General features: G+C 39.8%; 1 protein-coding gene across 9 annotated transcripts in view; it reads right to left on the reverse strand.

The window, feature by feature from the left end:
* Nucleotides 1–2,599: 2,599 nt before the first annotated feature.
* FNDC3A (fibronectin type III domain containing 3A) overlaps nt 2,600–14,399 on the reverse strand; it is a 313,016-nt gene continuing 301,216 nt past the window's right edge. For all 9 annotated transcript variants that reach the window (XM_073662733.1, XM_073662747.1, XM_073662726.1 and 6 more), the window contains 6 exons: nt 13,081–13,230; nt 12,686–12,972; nt 11,840–12,052; nt 10,930–11,096; nt 10,682–10,809; nt 2,600–4,689 (listed from right to left, as the gene is read on the reverse strand). In XM_073662733.1, coding sequence (XP_073518834.1) covers nt 4,375–4,689; nt 10,682–10,809; nt 10,930–11,096; nt 11,840–12,052; nt 12,686–12,972; nt 13,081–13,230 — 1,260 coding nt within the window. In that variant the 3' untranslated portion in view covers nt 2,600–4,374. The remainder of the gene's footprint in view (nt 4,690–10,681; nt 10,810–10,929; nt 11,097–11,839; nt 12,053–12,685; nt 12,973–13,080; nt 13,231–14,399) is intronic.

Raw genomic sequence — 14,399 nt, forward strand, 5'->3', positions numbered from 1 at the left:
AATATTTCTGGTGTAAGATATGCCACATATCATGAATTAAACAGCCTGTGGCATCAAGCCCCCTTCCCGCCCATTTTGGCGCAGCTAGGTGAAACTGGCATAAAAAAGCCAAAAGTCGCAAACTTTTTGTGCAACTCTGCGTTTTTGCAGCTTTTCAAAGCTATTTACACCAGAGCTGTGACATAATCACTTTGATGCTTCAGGGCTTAAATACTTACGGGTCTGTGGACATGTAGCAAGTCCAATATCAGACAGCACAGAGGCCATTGACGTAGAGTTTTTCTATTTTGTTTTTCAGCTTAGGGATGAATGATTTTCTATATTTTTATCATGTTTATGCACATTTTTTTTTCTCTTAGATAAAGCTTGCCATGTTACTCGTAATTATTAGTTGTGTAGATTGTTATACAGTTCAGCCCTCATTATTATAATATTGGATTATGGTGACATGTGCCAAATTTGGGATCATGTCTCGATGGCCTGTTTTTGCAACACAATAAATAATGGCTCTAACTATTAAAAAACAAACAAGAAGCTGGGAAATGTTTTAAATTACTAAGAAGAATTACTAAGAATTACTAAGAATCATAGTGAATAAGAAGAGACTGAAAATGTAAAATAAAAGCCAATGTGCCAAATAATAATAAAAACAATACACAAGAGAAAGAATTATACAACTTTTATTTTCCACAGATTTTATAGAATTTTGCTACATTGTTTATGTATATTTCTATGCGATTATACATTTTTCCTTTTTATGAAGTCCAACATTATACAATTTATAGTGATATGTTTGGTAGTGTACCTATAAGATTTTAAAAAGTTTTTTTCCTTCTTTTTTTTTTTGGAATGTACAGTGTGTGACGTAAAATTATTAAGGTTAGATTAAAAATTATTTTGCTTTTTTTTTCTTATTTCTGCAGATATCTGCACTGAGACTCAGTGGCAGATGCACTAATAAATGACGTACTATCAAAAATAGGAATTCATCTTGAATTTTGCTATGAAAAAAACAAAACAAAAACAAAGTCACTTTAGATAATTTTTGAGTGACTTTAAATTTAGACATTCAACCGTGTGGAAATTTCTGGGCAAATACATACAACCTCTTTTATACTGGCCGAACATGGCACATACAGAAGGCTATTAACCGATACATAAAAAGGTGACAAAGGAAGAGAAGATAACAGAGGTAACACACATCACGAATCATAGGACAGAGCATTGTTACCACCAGAGGACTGAAAGTTTAACATCTGTTGTAACAAAACAAAGTGAAAAATCTACAAAAAACACATTTGACACAAACAATTACAATACATGCCGATTACTACTGGAGAAACAGCTCTGGAAAAGAGCTTCATAGCAAGAATTAGCCGCTTATTTATCCAAGAGAAGTGCTCATTGACATTAAAATGCTAATCAATCCCAACAAAACTAAAACAACAGTGATTCACCAGCTCCAGACATAGCAGAGAATAAATAAAGAGGACGAGGATGGGTGCGGGATCAGACACTATGTGAGCAGTAAGGTTTCCATTACGGTTCATATACGCTGGCAGTCCATCGATCCCCGCACAGAAGGTGCCCAATATCATACTTCGTTCTGGTCATTAGAGAACTTACATACGCAAGCTCACAAAGCAGGAGAAAATTTGAAAAGTGCTTCTATGCAACACAGACTACATGCAATTAACAATTTGGTACAAATTAAGGACCGACATTACATTAAACATTTTTTTTCCCCCAAGAAATAAAGCAGCTTGCAAAAAAAAAAACAGGTTTTCAGTGCAAATTACAAAATTTTGCCATTAAGTTTTGGTGAGAGAGATAACAAAATGGGATAAGAAACAGAAAAAGGCTATGCTAGAAACTGAGCGTTGATGTAAAGAGGGCAGCCACAATGGCCGGGCAGCTATAAGACTAGTGGTAGCCCATGAACCTATATCCTAGTTAGCTAAAAGTGCTGAGGCTTACCTGAATTTCCAAAGAGCAATCTTAAGTGGTAATCCGCAAGCCCTGTATGGCACCCAAAACTACCACAGGGACCTGGGGGGGTCAGAAGTAAATGTAGAATTTGTTTTGCTGGTTAGGACAAGGCTGATCTCCGCATGGTAGGAAAGAATTGTCGTTAGTTGCCAAGAAAAAATGTAGCACCAGCTTTACCAAATAGAAAACCTGACAAACCGTTCTTAAAACTGCGTATAAGAATAGAAAGGTGGCACAAACAAGGTAATGGTGCTTCACGCTAGGACCTTATGAAATCTGCAAAAATGGGAGAATGTCAGCTTTTCCAACGAAAATTTAGAAATGGTCAAGAGCCCTGAATCCTATTTGGTCCTTCATCAGCCATTGCAACCAGAAAATAAAATATAACCATCTATGTAGTATTAACTAAGCATAAATGCCAATAAAAAAAACAAACTAGGTAAAATAAAGCATACAAATCTGTTCCAACCAAAGCGTAAAACAATAAAGAGGATTAGTCATCAGATTTCACAATGCAAACCATATACATTAAATAGAGCTCTTAGACCTGATGAGGCTGGTATGCTTACTTTGAAAGAAATCCATGTTAGAATGGCTGTATAATCTGGTGATTAAAATAAGAATTGTATAAATCCAACTGTAGCTGTACTCAAAAAATGCTTATTTTAATATCAGGTGGCAAAAAAGGATTATACAGCCATTCTGCCAGAGTTTCAAAGCAAGCAAGATGTGGATTTTTCCTGTGGATTTAATTCTTTTACATTGTAATCCACAATAAAATTTTGCAATGGAGATTGACCTACAGATCCACATTGCAGGTCAATTTCAGTAAAAAACAAACAAACCAGACAGCATGCGGATGAGATTTGTTGAGATTTCATCCACATCGTGGGAACGGTAATTCGTTATGAATTTTCCGTCCCATTCACTTACACTCTGAAAGCACATCCTTATTGTATTTGTACATATGATGTGTCAATCATTACACTAATAATTTATCAACTTCTAAAATGAAGGTCCAAATCAGGCAAAAACTTTTTTTTTTTTTTTTTTTTTTTTTTTACAATTTTGGCCGGATTAGAAGCCATTTCCCCTACTATTCTCACAGATGAATTGGGCTTTTACACCACCTATTCGGAATAGATTTGCATTTGTGAAAATTGGTAGCAGTATTAATAACACCTTCCTAATGCTAATACTAGAATGTGGCCGTCTGGGACGGCTTCGGCTTCCCTCCCCCCCTTTGATCATTACTTATATATCCTGCAGTGATCAAAAAATAATGTGGAGCTGGAATTACCAGTAACGTCACTGACCAGACACAGTGGGATTGATGTCTTGGCTTGGCAGAGGTTAATCAATCCACTGGAGATGTATTGCAAGTGTTGGGAATGCAGAAGAAGAGGGGGCTGGAGAAGTCACAGTCCTGAGAGCTCAGTCATACATGGACACCCTAGTTATCAGAGGAGTTACAGCCCGCTGGGTCGCATTGGTTCCTCCATGTCATCTTTCAGACTAGTTGATGCAGTATACGTGCCTACTAGTCACCATTATGGCCAGGTCTATGAGATTCCTTGCATCTGGTTAAGGCATCAACATTTCCTTTATACTTAACAGCAGAATTTGTCATGTCCAAAGGTTCTTCGTCCACTTCAGAAAAAATGAGGTGGTGTCTGCTACAATAAACGGGCAAAGGTAAAGCGGCTTATCCTAAAAAAAGCAAGATTCCTATCACGTCTTTGCAAGGCATCGGACTTCCGATCGAGCCTCACTCGGGACAGCAGCTGTGCCATCTGTAATATGTACAATACATACCTTCTGAACTTTCCTTATCCCCCATACTAATTGGTTAATCTGACATGCCATTTTAGAAATTCCAGTTGTATTTACTGCCTGAGATGAGACAAATTACTGTATTCAGATTAAAACCCTGTTACCGCCAGAGGGCAACGCATTAGGCAGCAAAAAGGGTAGATTTAAGACACAGAGGAGGTAGAAGTACAATGAGAACACCACCCCCACTTTTTAAACAATGTATTTTTTTTTTGCAGCACTTAAGGTGACCCTTTAATAAATCTCTATCATCCTTGCACAAGGTCAATCTTTTAACCATGAAAGAACTGAGGAGCGTTGGACGTGTGTAAACATTACACCACATGGCATACGAGTCGAGGTCTGTCCGGCTCAACCATACAATAGGACAAGCTTTGTGGCTGACAGAAGTGACAACATGACATGCTACAGAAGTCCTGATGCTGTACTACATGCCACCATGTTTTCTTTAAAAGCAAGATAATTTGTAAAAGAAAATGTATGTTTTTCTTTAGTAGATGTAAAATAAAAAAATAAAGTATAGGGATCAGGATAAAGCTAAATGGGGATCCTTCACTTTATGACAAAGTATTGGATAATGAAGGCAATCAGGATGGAGAATGTAGCAAACAGCACAAGGATGACGGCAGCGCACTGCTCGTCGCTCAGCGTCCTTGTTGTCCTTGTGGGTTCAGTAATGTCTTTGCTGGTGTTGCTTTGTGACTCGTTCTTGTGTGAGATGAAAAGGACTGTGGCACTGTAAGGACCAGTCAAATCCTGAGGTCCGGCAGCATCTTGGCACTGGCGAATGGCACATACGCGGAATCGATATTCACAGTTCAAATGGAGGGCAGAGTATCGGTGAGATGTATTGGGTCCCTTATATGCCTGGAAGAGACAGGATCAGATGTCACCATCAGATCAAAAACATTGAGGTTGCACCAATAAGCCACAATCTAAACAATGTAACACTTAGGATTGTAATAGTTATTGGGCACGATTAATCAAACCTTTTGGCGCAACACGAGGCTGAGCTAAAATTTTGTGAATTCTGACATTCTAATGCAATTTTCGCCCAGTTAATAATAATAATCTTTTTATTTATATAACGCCAACATATTCCGCAGCGCTTTACAATTCAGACAATTTACAGACATCATCGCTGTCCCCATTGGGGCTCACAATCTACATTTCCTATCAGTACGTTTTTGGAGTGTGGGAGGAAACTGGAGAACCCGGAGGAAACCCACGCAAACTCGGGGAGAACATACAAATTGCTTGAAGATGTTGTCCTTGGTGGGATTTGAACCCAGGCCCAACGCTGCAAGGCTGCAGCGCTAACCACTGAGCCACTACTGAGCCACCCAGCTCTGCCCAGTTCCAACAAGGTGGGCAGAGTGGGGGAAGGACGAGGTGTGGTGACTGCTGTTCATCAAAGTCATGATGAGCGGCTGTGTTCGCTACGCCACAAATCTTACTCCAGCAAGGACAGGAGTAGGATTTAGCGAGGCGCACACAGGGGACTATGCCAGTTGTCCGACGCTCGGCCGTACGCAACTTGTACGCCCCTTCATGAATCAAGAGTGTCTATGACTCCAGCACATCACCTCATCAAGATCCGCGTGAACAATGCCGGTCTTGATGAATAGGACCCATAGTCTTACCTTAAAGGTTTGGTAGACACTAGTGTTAAGCGAACGTGCTCGGTAACATGCTATCCCAGCATGCTTGGGTGTTATCCGCGTATCTTTGGCGTGCTCTGCTAATATGTTTGCCTCCCTGCGGCTGCGGATAACACCCGAGCTTGCTGGGATAGCACGTTATCCGAGCACGTTCACTCAACACTAGTGTCTACCAAACCTTTAGGGTAAGACTATGCTTAAGACACAAAAACAATAGATTTTTAAAACTATTTGCAAAATTGCTTCCTTTTTTGTTTTAGATGCACTGGAGCTCTATAAATACCTAATCATTATCCCCTGACATTTTGTGGGAGTATGGAGCAACCTAAGGAACTAAGCTAGCTCTATAATGGGCAGGTGTCAGCTGTGATATACAGCTGAGTTAGCTCTGATCACTGCTTTTTAACCATTAGTGTTGCAGTATGTATATATTACAAGAGATCAGACGATCACAGGTTTGGGTCCACTAGGAGGACAAAAAAGTAAAGTAAATAAAAAATCAAAGTTCAAAATTATCGCAAACAAAAAATAGACATTTTTGAAAAAGTAAAAACACATATTTGGCATGGTAGTATCCATAAGCAGATCAATATATATAGAAATCAAAATCACGGAAACAAAAAAAACCCTTACGCAAGTCCATCGACAGAAAAATGTAAAAAGGAACAAGTTCCAGAAAATGGAAACACAAATTCCAAATTCTTTTTAACCACTAAAATAAGGAGGCTTATAAGTCTCCATATGCCGGCTTGCTCTCCACAAGCAGAAGATTTACCCCTTAAACAATCTATTTGTTAGATATATTAGATATACTTAGTAGGTATATATATATAGGTATAGGTATGTATACTTACTAGGTACAGTACAGACCAAAAGTTTGGACACACCTCATTTAAAGATTTTTCTGTATTTTCATGACTATGAAAATTGTACATTCACATTGAAGGCATCAAAACTATGAATTAACACATGTGGAATTATATACTTAACAAAAAAGTGTGAAACAACTGAAAATATGTCTTATATTCTAGGTTCTTCAAAGTAGCCACCTTTTGCTTTGATGACTGCTTTGCACACTCTTGGCATTCTCTTGATGAGCTTCAAGAGGTAGTCACCGGAAATAGTTTTCTCCTCACAGGTGTGCCCTGTCAGGTTTAATAAGTGGGATTTCTTGCCTTATAAATGGGGTTGGGACCATCAGTTGTGTTGGGCAGAAGTCTGGTGGATACACAGCTGATAGTCCTACTGAATAGACTGTTAGAATTTGTATTATGGCAAGTAAAAAGCAGCTAAGTAAAGAAAAACGAGTGGCCATCATTACTTTAAGAAATGAAGGTCAGTCAGTCCGAAAAATTGAGAAAACTTTGAAAGTGTCCCCAAGTGCAGTTGCAAAAACCATCAAGCGCTACAAAGAAACTGGCTCACATGAGGACCGCCCCAGGAAAGGAAGACCAAGAGTCACCTCTGCTTCTGAGGATAAGTTTATCCGAGTCACCGGCCTCAGAAAACGCAGGTTAACAGCAGCTCAGATTAGAGACCAGGTCAATGCCACACAGAGTTCTAGCAGCAGACACATCTCTACAACAACTGTTAAGAGGAGACTTTGTGCAGCAGGCCTTCATGGTAAAATAGCTGCTAGGAAACCACTGCTAAGGACAGGCAACAAGCAGAAGAGATTTGTTTGGGCTAAAGAACACAAGGAATGGACTTTAGACCAGTGGAAATCTGTGCTTTGGTCTGATGAGTCCAAATTTGAGATCTTTGGTTCCAACCACCGTGTCTTTGTGAGACGCAGAAAAGGTGAACGGATGGACTCTACATGCCTGGTTCCCACCATGAAGCATGGAGGAGGAGGTGTGATGGTGTGGGGGTGCTTTGCTGGTTACTCTGTTGGGGATTTATTCAAAATTGAAGGCATACTGAACCAGTATGGCTACCACAGCATCTTGCAGCGGCATGCCATTCCAACTGATTTGCGCTTAGTTGAACCATCATTTATTTTTCAACAGGACAATGACCTCAAACACACCTCCAGGCTGTGTAAGGGCTATTTGACCAAGGAGGAGAGTGATGGGGTGCTACGCCAGATGACCTGGCCTCCACAGTCACCAGACCTGAACCCAATCGAGATGGTTTGGGGTGAGCTGGACCGCAGAGTGAAGGGAAAAGGGCCAACAAGTGCTAAGCATCTCTGGGAACTCCTTCAAGATTGTTGGAAGACCATTTCCGGTGACTACCTCATGAAGCTCATCAAGAGAATGCCAAGAGTGTACAAAGCAGTCATCAAAGCAAAAGTTGGCTACTTTGAAGAACCTAGAATATAAGACATATTTTCAGCTGTTTCACACTTTTTTGTTAAATATATAATTCAACATATGTTAATTCATAGTTTTGGTGCCTTCAGTGTTAATGTACAATTTTCACAGTCATGAAAATACAGAAAAATCTTTAAATGAGAAGGTGTGTCCAAACTTTTGATCTGTACTGTATATATATTAGTATACTTAGGTATACTAATAGATCATAGACTGAACATGAGTCAACAGTGTGATGCAGCAGCAAAAAAGGCAAATACAATTCTGGGATGTATTAACAGAAGCATACAGTCTAGATCACGTGAAGTCATTATCGGTCTTTACTCCTCTTTGGTCAGACCTCATCTGGAATACTGTGTCCAGTTTTGGGCACCACATTTTAAAAAAGACATTGACAAACTGGAGCAAGTTCAGAGAAGAGCGACCAGAATGGTGACCGATCTGCAAACCATGTCCTATGAGGAACGGTTACAGGATTTGGGAATGTTTAGCTTGCAAAAAAGAAGACTGAGAGGTGACTTAATAGCTGTCTACAAATATCTCAAGGGCTGTCACATTGTAGAAGGATCAGCTTTATTCTCATTTGCACAAGGAAAGACTAGAAGCAATGGGATGAAACTAAATGGGAGGAGACACAGATTAGATATTGGAAAAAACTTTTTGACAGAGTGATTAATGAGTGGAACAGGCTGCCACGAGAGGTGGTGAGTTCCCCTTCAATGGACGTCTTCAAACAGAGGCTGGACAGACATCTGTCTGAGATGATCTAGTGAATCCTGCTTTGAGCAGGGGGTTGGACCAGATGACCCAGGAGGTCCCCTCCAACTCTACCATTCTATTTTATATGAAAACGGACGACCCCTTGAAGAGCAAAAGAGAAAGGCTTGAAAGCCCCTGAAGTTTTCTGTTTCTGTAGACTCCATGTCCTCAGTAAATTAGTTAGCAGAGCACATATTAATAGGATTAGTCGTGCAGGAAGTCTTATTAGTTAATGTAATACAGTCCTGTTTGCTTTGCTAAATTAATATACTCTGCAGTGTTATATTTTTAAAATTGTAATTCAGTAACATGTAAAATCGATATTTGGCGTCGACAGCTTTCTTTCTTGCATCTGACATAAAAGTCTGGTAATGTATTAAACCTAATTACAACAGCAAATATATGCGCAACCAACACAAAGATGAACCAGTTGTAGGGAAACTATTATAATGTACGGTAGAACAAAACCTTGTAATAAAGTCTAATGAATACATCAGTATTGATCTCCGGAGAGGAAGCCAATACTCATTTGTATCTTAGCTTATACTTAGGCTTAATAAGATTTGCTTTTTTAGTACAGATGTTCCTCTCATTTCAGTTATGAACAGACAGAAGACGACTCCTGATGTCTACAGCTCAGATTTACATAAGTAAAAGATCTGGCTCAAATGGAAGGAGAAGGTGGGTGATATTAAATAGGGATCGGAAAACATTATATAAGTACCAAACCTATCTCCAATGCAAAACCTAAAGATGCCAAGTAAGAATATATACTTTAACCAACTTTTTTGACAGTTTCCAGTTTCTATTGTGCTGTAAGAAACATCATCTTTCCCAACAGCACATTGCACTGCAGAATATAACGCCAGGCTATGAGAGCTGAGCAATTACCACAAAATGTTCAGCTTGCATTAAGCGCAGCCTGTCGAAATAGGGTATTAACTGATTGTGTGCTGATTGGCGATTGTTTAATGCCGCAAATCAGTTCATAGAAGCTCACTTTTAGTGATGCTCAGTATTACACCCTTAGCCATTCCCTCTTATCTCCTATGCTTTTTAATTAGCTTTGTTCTTCTCAAAAGCGATGTATTTCAGCCACAGAATTAGCCATAGGTAACAGTCACACCTAAAATGAGCGAGCCCAAAGGACCCTCTGACTTATATGAATTCAGAAGTAGTGTCAATGGCACATGGTAAATAGGGAGCCTTTTACAGATTTTGCATTGGGCCCAGGAGCTTCTGATTTTAAAGATTTCTTACCAGTCACCTGTGACTGTAAACAAATGACTAGATTCAGCAGTCCTGCACTCATGCATCTGCGATTCTGCAGCATCATCTGGAGAGATTTTGAAAATATTCAATAGCAGCACAGATAGACTTTAGGTGCAAAAAGCCTCCCAGGCATATACCAGACCTCAAAACATCCAAAAAACGGAGGCAGCACTCAACTGGAAAGTGAAAAAAAGATGATGGTTTAATAGCCCATGTGGCTGTGGCAACGTTTCAGTCCCAAGCTTGAGAAAGGTCCCCAACTTGGGACCGAAACATTGCCACAGCCACATGGGCTATTAAACCATCACCTTTTTTTCACTTTCCAATTGAGTGCTGTCTCTGTTTTTTGGATCATATGGAGAGAGCCAAACTTAAGGCTCCCATACACATTAAACTAACGTCAATGGGCTCAGCCGACGGTCCAATGCATATGGTGGCCCCCATAGATTATGTTGTGACAGATAAGGATACGGCAGATCTGATTTCGGACTGGAAATCCTTTTGTTCGCTGTGAAATAAGTTGCTGCCAGAAGAGTTTGTCTGCGGCCCTTCAAGAGAACATAGGAGTTGGGAGAGATAAGCCGGATGACGAACGATCGGCTAAACCATCGTTCAGCCAACAGCCATATACTGTGAATGGGGGCATTACAGAAAGTGCGATAATCATCCTAACTTACTGAATAAGCACTGGAGGGATTGTTCCTACACTGTCGAATTAAGGCTGCACATGTAGGGATCCTGGAGGAGAGCTCTGTACACTCATTAATAATATATATATTAATCTGGATTTCTTTTGGATCATTCATTATCATGTGATGTAAAATAAATTATGTGATTTAGGAGGTGAAATACCTGTTTAAAATCGGAGTCTTTCCCGACCATAATTTGTAGAATGTAGATGACTGGATCGCCCTTCATTGGGGCCAGGGATTCCCAGACGACCTCACAGGTGTGGTCATTTATTCGGTCTATTCGGGGAGCTGGTAAGCGAAGACATGTAGGACAACGTAAGAAGAAATGGATCGAACTCCTGTGACTTTAAGAAATGCAGTAAAATGTATGTTAGATATTTCTCTGCATACTGGAATAGCCACACATACCTTTCAGCGCAGGAGGGAGAGATTTAGGGGTTGTGAATATATATTCTGGGGAGAAGGGTCCCTCTCCAGCTTCATTACAAGCTTGAATGCGAAATTTGTGTGATGTGGACTCATTTAATCTTTGCACCTTATACGTATGACAAGGACCTCTGTATAAGGATATAAACCTGACGATGAAGAAAAAGAATAGAATGTGTAAATATGGAAAGTAACAGAACAAACTATAGACACTTTGAACTTCTATGCTGCACTTTTAAATGTTTTTGCTCAATATAAAAAGACATTAGAAGAGATTTATTGATCCCGCTTAACTGTCCAAGCGCTGGAGCTTCATGAACATGGGACTTGGCCCTACAGCCATAATTCTAAAGGTGTGATAATATATTGATACATTTGCATCATTATCTTTACAAATTGTCAATGGTCATAAAATAGAAAACTAAGACATTCAGTGATGCTGCATTTTCTTATATTCTTCAAGATCAGGTGTTTCAGGACAGAGAATCATGTGGACATCTGTGGCAGTGGTAACCACTAGGTCCACAGCCTTTTGTGCATGTAGAGGGACCAGGTGAGGAATCACTACTGTATGTGTGTAAGGAGCGTGCTCTATGGATGCAGCGTTTACTTCATACCTTGCCTCACATTTATTAGACGATCCCCTTTAAGACTCAGGTAAGTATGTGTATTACTTTCATAAGGGGAGGCAGATAAGTGGTCGCCCGGCACCTTTTACCATCAGGGAGAAAAGGGATTATTCTTTTAAAAGCCACTGACAAACCAAATATCTATGCTCAGTTCATAGTAATCTGATTAAAACAAACAAGACAATAATGTAAAATAAATAATGTGTATTAAGCACTTTTTTTATTTTGTAGCACAGGTGAAATGACAGCAGGTATCTCCTCACCTTTCACTTTTGTCCTCCATCTGAAGGTGGTACTGAATGGAGTCTGTTGGGGCGGCTCTGGACGTGCCGTCTCCCCATTTCAGCTTAAGGCTCTGGTGACCATACACCGCACATTCCAGCCGTGGGGGCTCGGGGGGAAGAGGTTTGGTTTTCAATTTTACAGAGTGGCTGAAAGGACCTGCTCCCAGACTGTTTAGGGCTTGAACCCGTATTCTAGTAAGTAGCAAACAGAAAAATTTGCAACAATGTGAATACATTAGAGAAAACTATAAAACAGATTTTTCTTATAATAAATTGCATTATCAATTGCTATTAAAGCCCTTATTATTCTTTCACTGAGGATGTGTCAATCAAATGAGCTCAAACTATTAACTTGTATACAAACTTGATGTTTCAATATAATTCCGGGGAGGACCGCAGATACAATAGGGGTTACCCACACCTGGTAAAATCTTCGGCAAGCACCGCAGCTTTCAGAATCCTAACTATGTGTGATACACACACTGTTAGGATTCGGCTCCGCTTGTCAGTCCCAGCGGTCGTCAATGTGCTGACCAGAGTCTCGGCCACCTCTCAAAAGAACAATGCAAGCAGGGGCTAAAACTAGTCAGAACTTGAGTGAAAGTATGAAACTGGAAAGTAGTGTGCGCATTGCACACTCTTCGGATTTAGCAAGTGCTACAGTGAATGCCGAAGATTTTACCAACAAGTCCTTTAAGAGCAGTGACGTATTTATTACTTAACAGTTTACACTGAAATTACCACCAAGATTAACATTTTGCAGCAACGTCTATCATTCAGGACAATACACTTCTACCAAACAATGCCTTGTGATTTGTTCTGTACCTGTATGTGGTGTCTGGCTGTAACTGTTCTATAATGTAGCTGGACGACTTTCCTACAGTGATGGTCTGCTTGTCTCCATAGTCTAAAATGTAGCCAGTAATTTCGGCGCCGTGGTCACACGGCCTCTCCCATTCTACAGCGAGGCAGGTGGAAGGTGAGTAATAATGCGGATTCTCCAGTCCTTCTTCCTTCATTCCCCAGAGGTTTGTCACGGCTGCCGGTACAGAAGCAGGAGTCAAACATGCGACTACTTCGCTGAAGAGGCCGGTGCCAGCAACATTCACAGCCTGCAGTTATGAGAACGAAGCACAGGAGAGGATAACTTTCAGCAGCAAAACCAAGACAGACCTTGTTTTTCTAGCAGTAAATAACCTGATAATTATACAGAAACTTGCCTGAACCCTGCAGTAGTAGACAATTGCTGGAGAAAGACCTTTCATCTCGTAAGTAAAGCCAGGTCCGCAGTAGCAAATTTGCATGCAGCCTTCCATGCCCCCCCACTCCACTCTGTACTCCGTAATATCTGCACCATTATTATTGGGGGCCTGTGGGATGAAGAGTAAAAAATAAAAGTCTGGATACATTACATCTTTATAACCAGCTTGTGCACATTTATTGCATTTAGGATTAATAATTTGCAGTTAGAGAGCACAGTGACCAGAAAAAAAAAAATCCATCAGTTCCTTACGCACCTTCTCAAAGCTGGCAACCATATGATGCCCGAAGAGTCTATCATTTAAAATAGGACTGTTGAATGCGAACTCTATTTTTCTACAGACACAACTGATATACATGACCTGCATGGCGTGAAATTGCTCAATGCTCAGGTGCACACTAAGGCTGAATAAATGCTGTATTTGCTGGGCACATATGTCATAGCACCAGGAAAACTGCATTTACTTATCCCCTTCGCAACCCTGGGATTTTCCATTTTTGCATTTTCGTTTTTTGCTCCCCTTGTACCCAGAGCCATAGCGTTTTTATTTTTTGGTCAATATGGAGGTGAGGGCTTATTTTTTGCAGGACAAGTTGTACTTTTCAACGCCATTACTAGTTTTACCATATCGTGTACGGGAAAAAAATTCCAAGTGCGGTGAAATTGCAAAAAAAGTGCAATACCACAGATGTTTTTTTTTTTATTTTTTTTACCACGTTCACTGAATGCTAAAACTGACCTGCCATTATTATTCTCCAGGTCATTACGAGTTTGTAGACACCAAACATGTATAGATTCGTTTTTATTTAAGTGGTGAAAAAAATTTCCAAAGTTTGCTAAAAAAAAATAAATGGCGCCATTTTCCAAGACCCGTAACGTCTCCATTTTTCGGGATCTGGGGCTGGGTGAGGGCTTATTTTGTGCGCGCCGAGCTGAAGTTTTTATTGATACCATTTTGGGGTAGATCCAATGTTTTATCGCCCGTTATTGCATTTTATTGCACTGTTGCGGCGACCAAAAAACTTAATTCTGGCGTTAAGAATTTTTTTCTCGTTACGCCGTTTACTGATTGTATTAATTATTTTTTTATATTGATAGATCAGGCGATTCTGAAAGTGGCGATACCAAATATGTGTAAGTGTTTTTTTTTTATTTATTATTATTTTATTTTGAATGGACGAAAGGGGGGTGATTTAAACATTTATATATTTTTTAATTTTTTTTATATTTTTAAAAACATTTTTTTTTTCACTTTTTGCTTGCTTCTATAGTCTCCAT

This window comes from Phyllobates terribilis, unplaced genomic scaffold (genome assembly GCF_046119375.1).
Source record: "Phyllobates terribilis strain yellow unplaced genomic scaffold, ASM4611937v1 Scaffold_2__4_contigs__length_985480577, whole genome shotgun sequence".
Lineage (NCBI taxonomy): Eukaryota > Metazoa > Chordata > Amphibia > Anura > Dendrobatidae > Phyllobates > Phyllobates terribilis.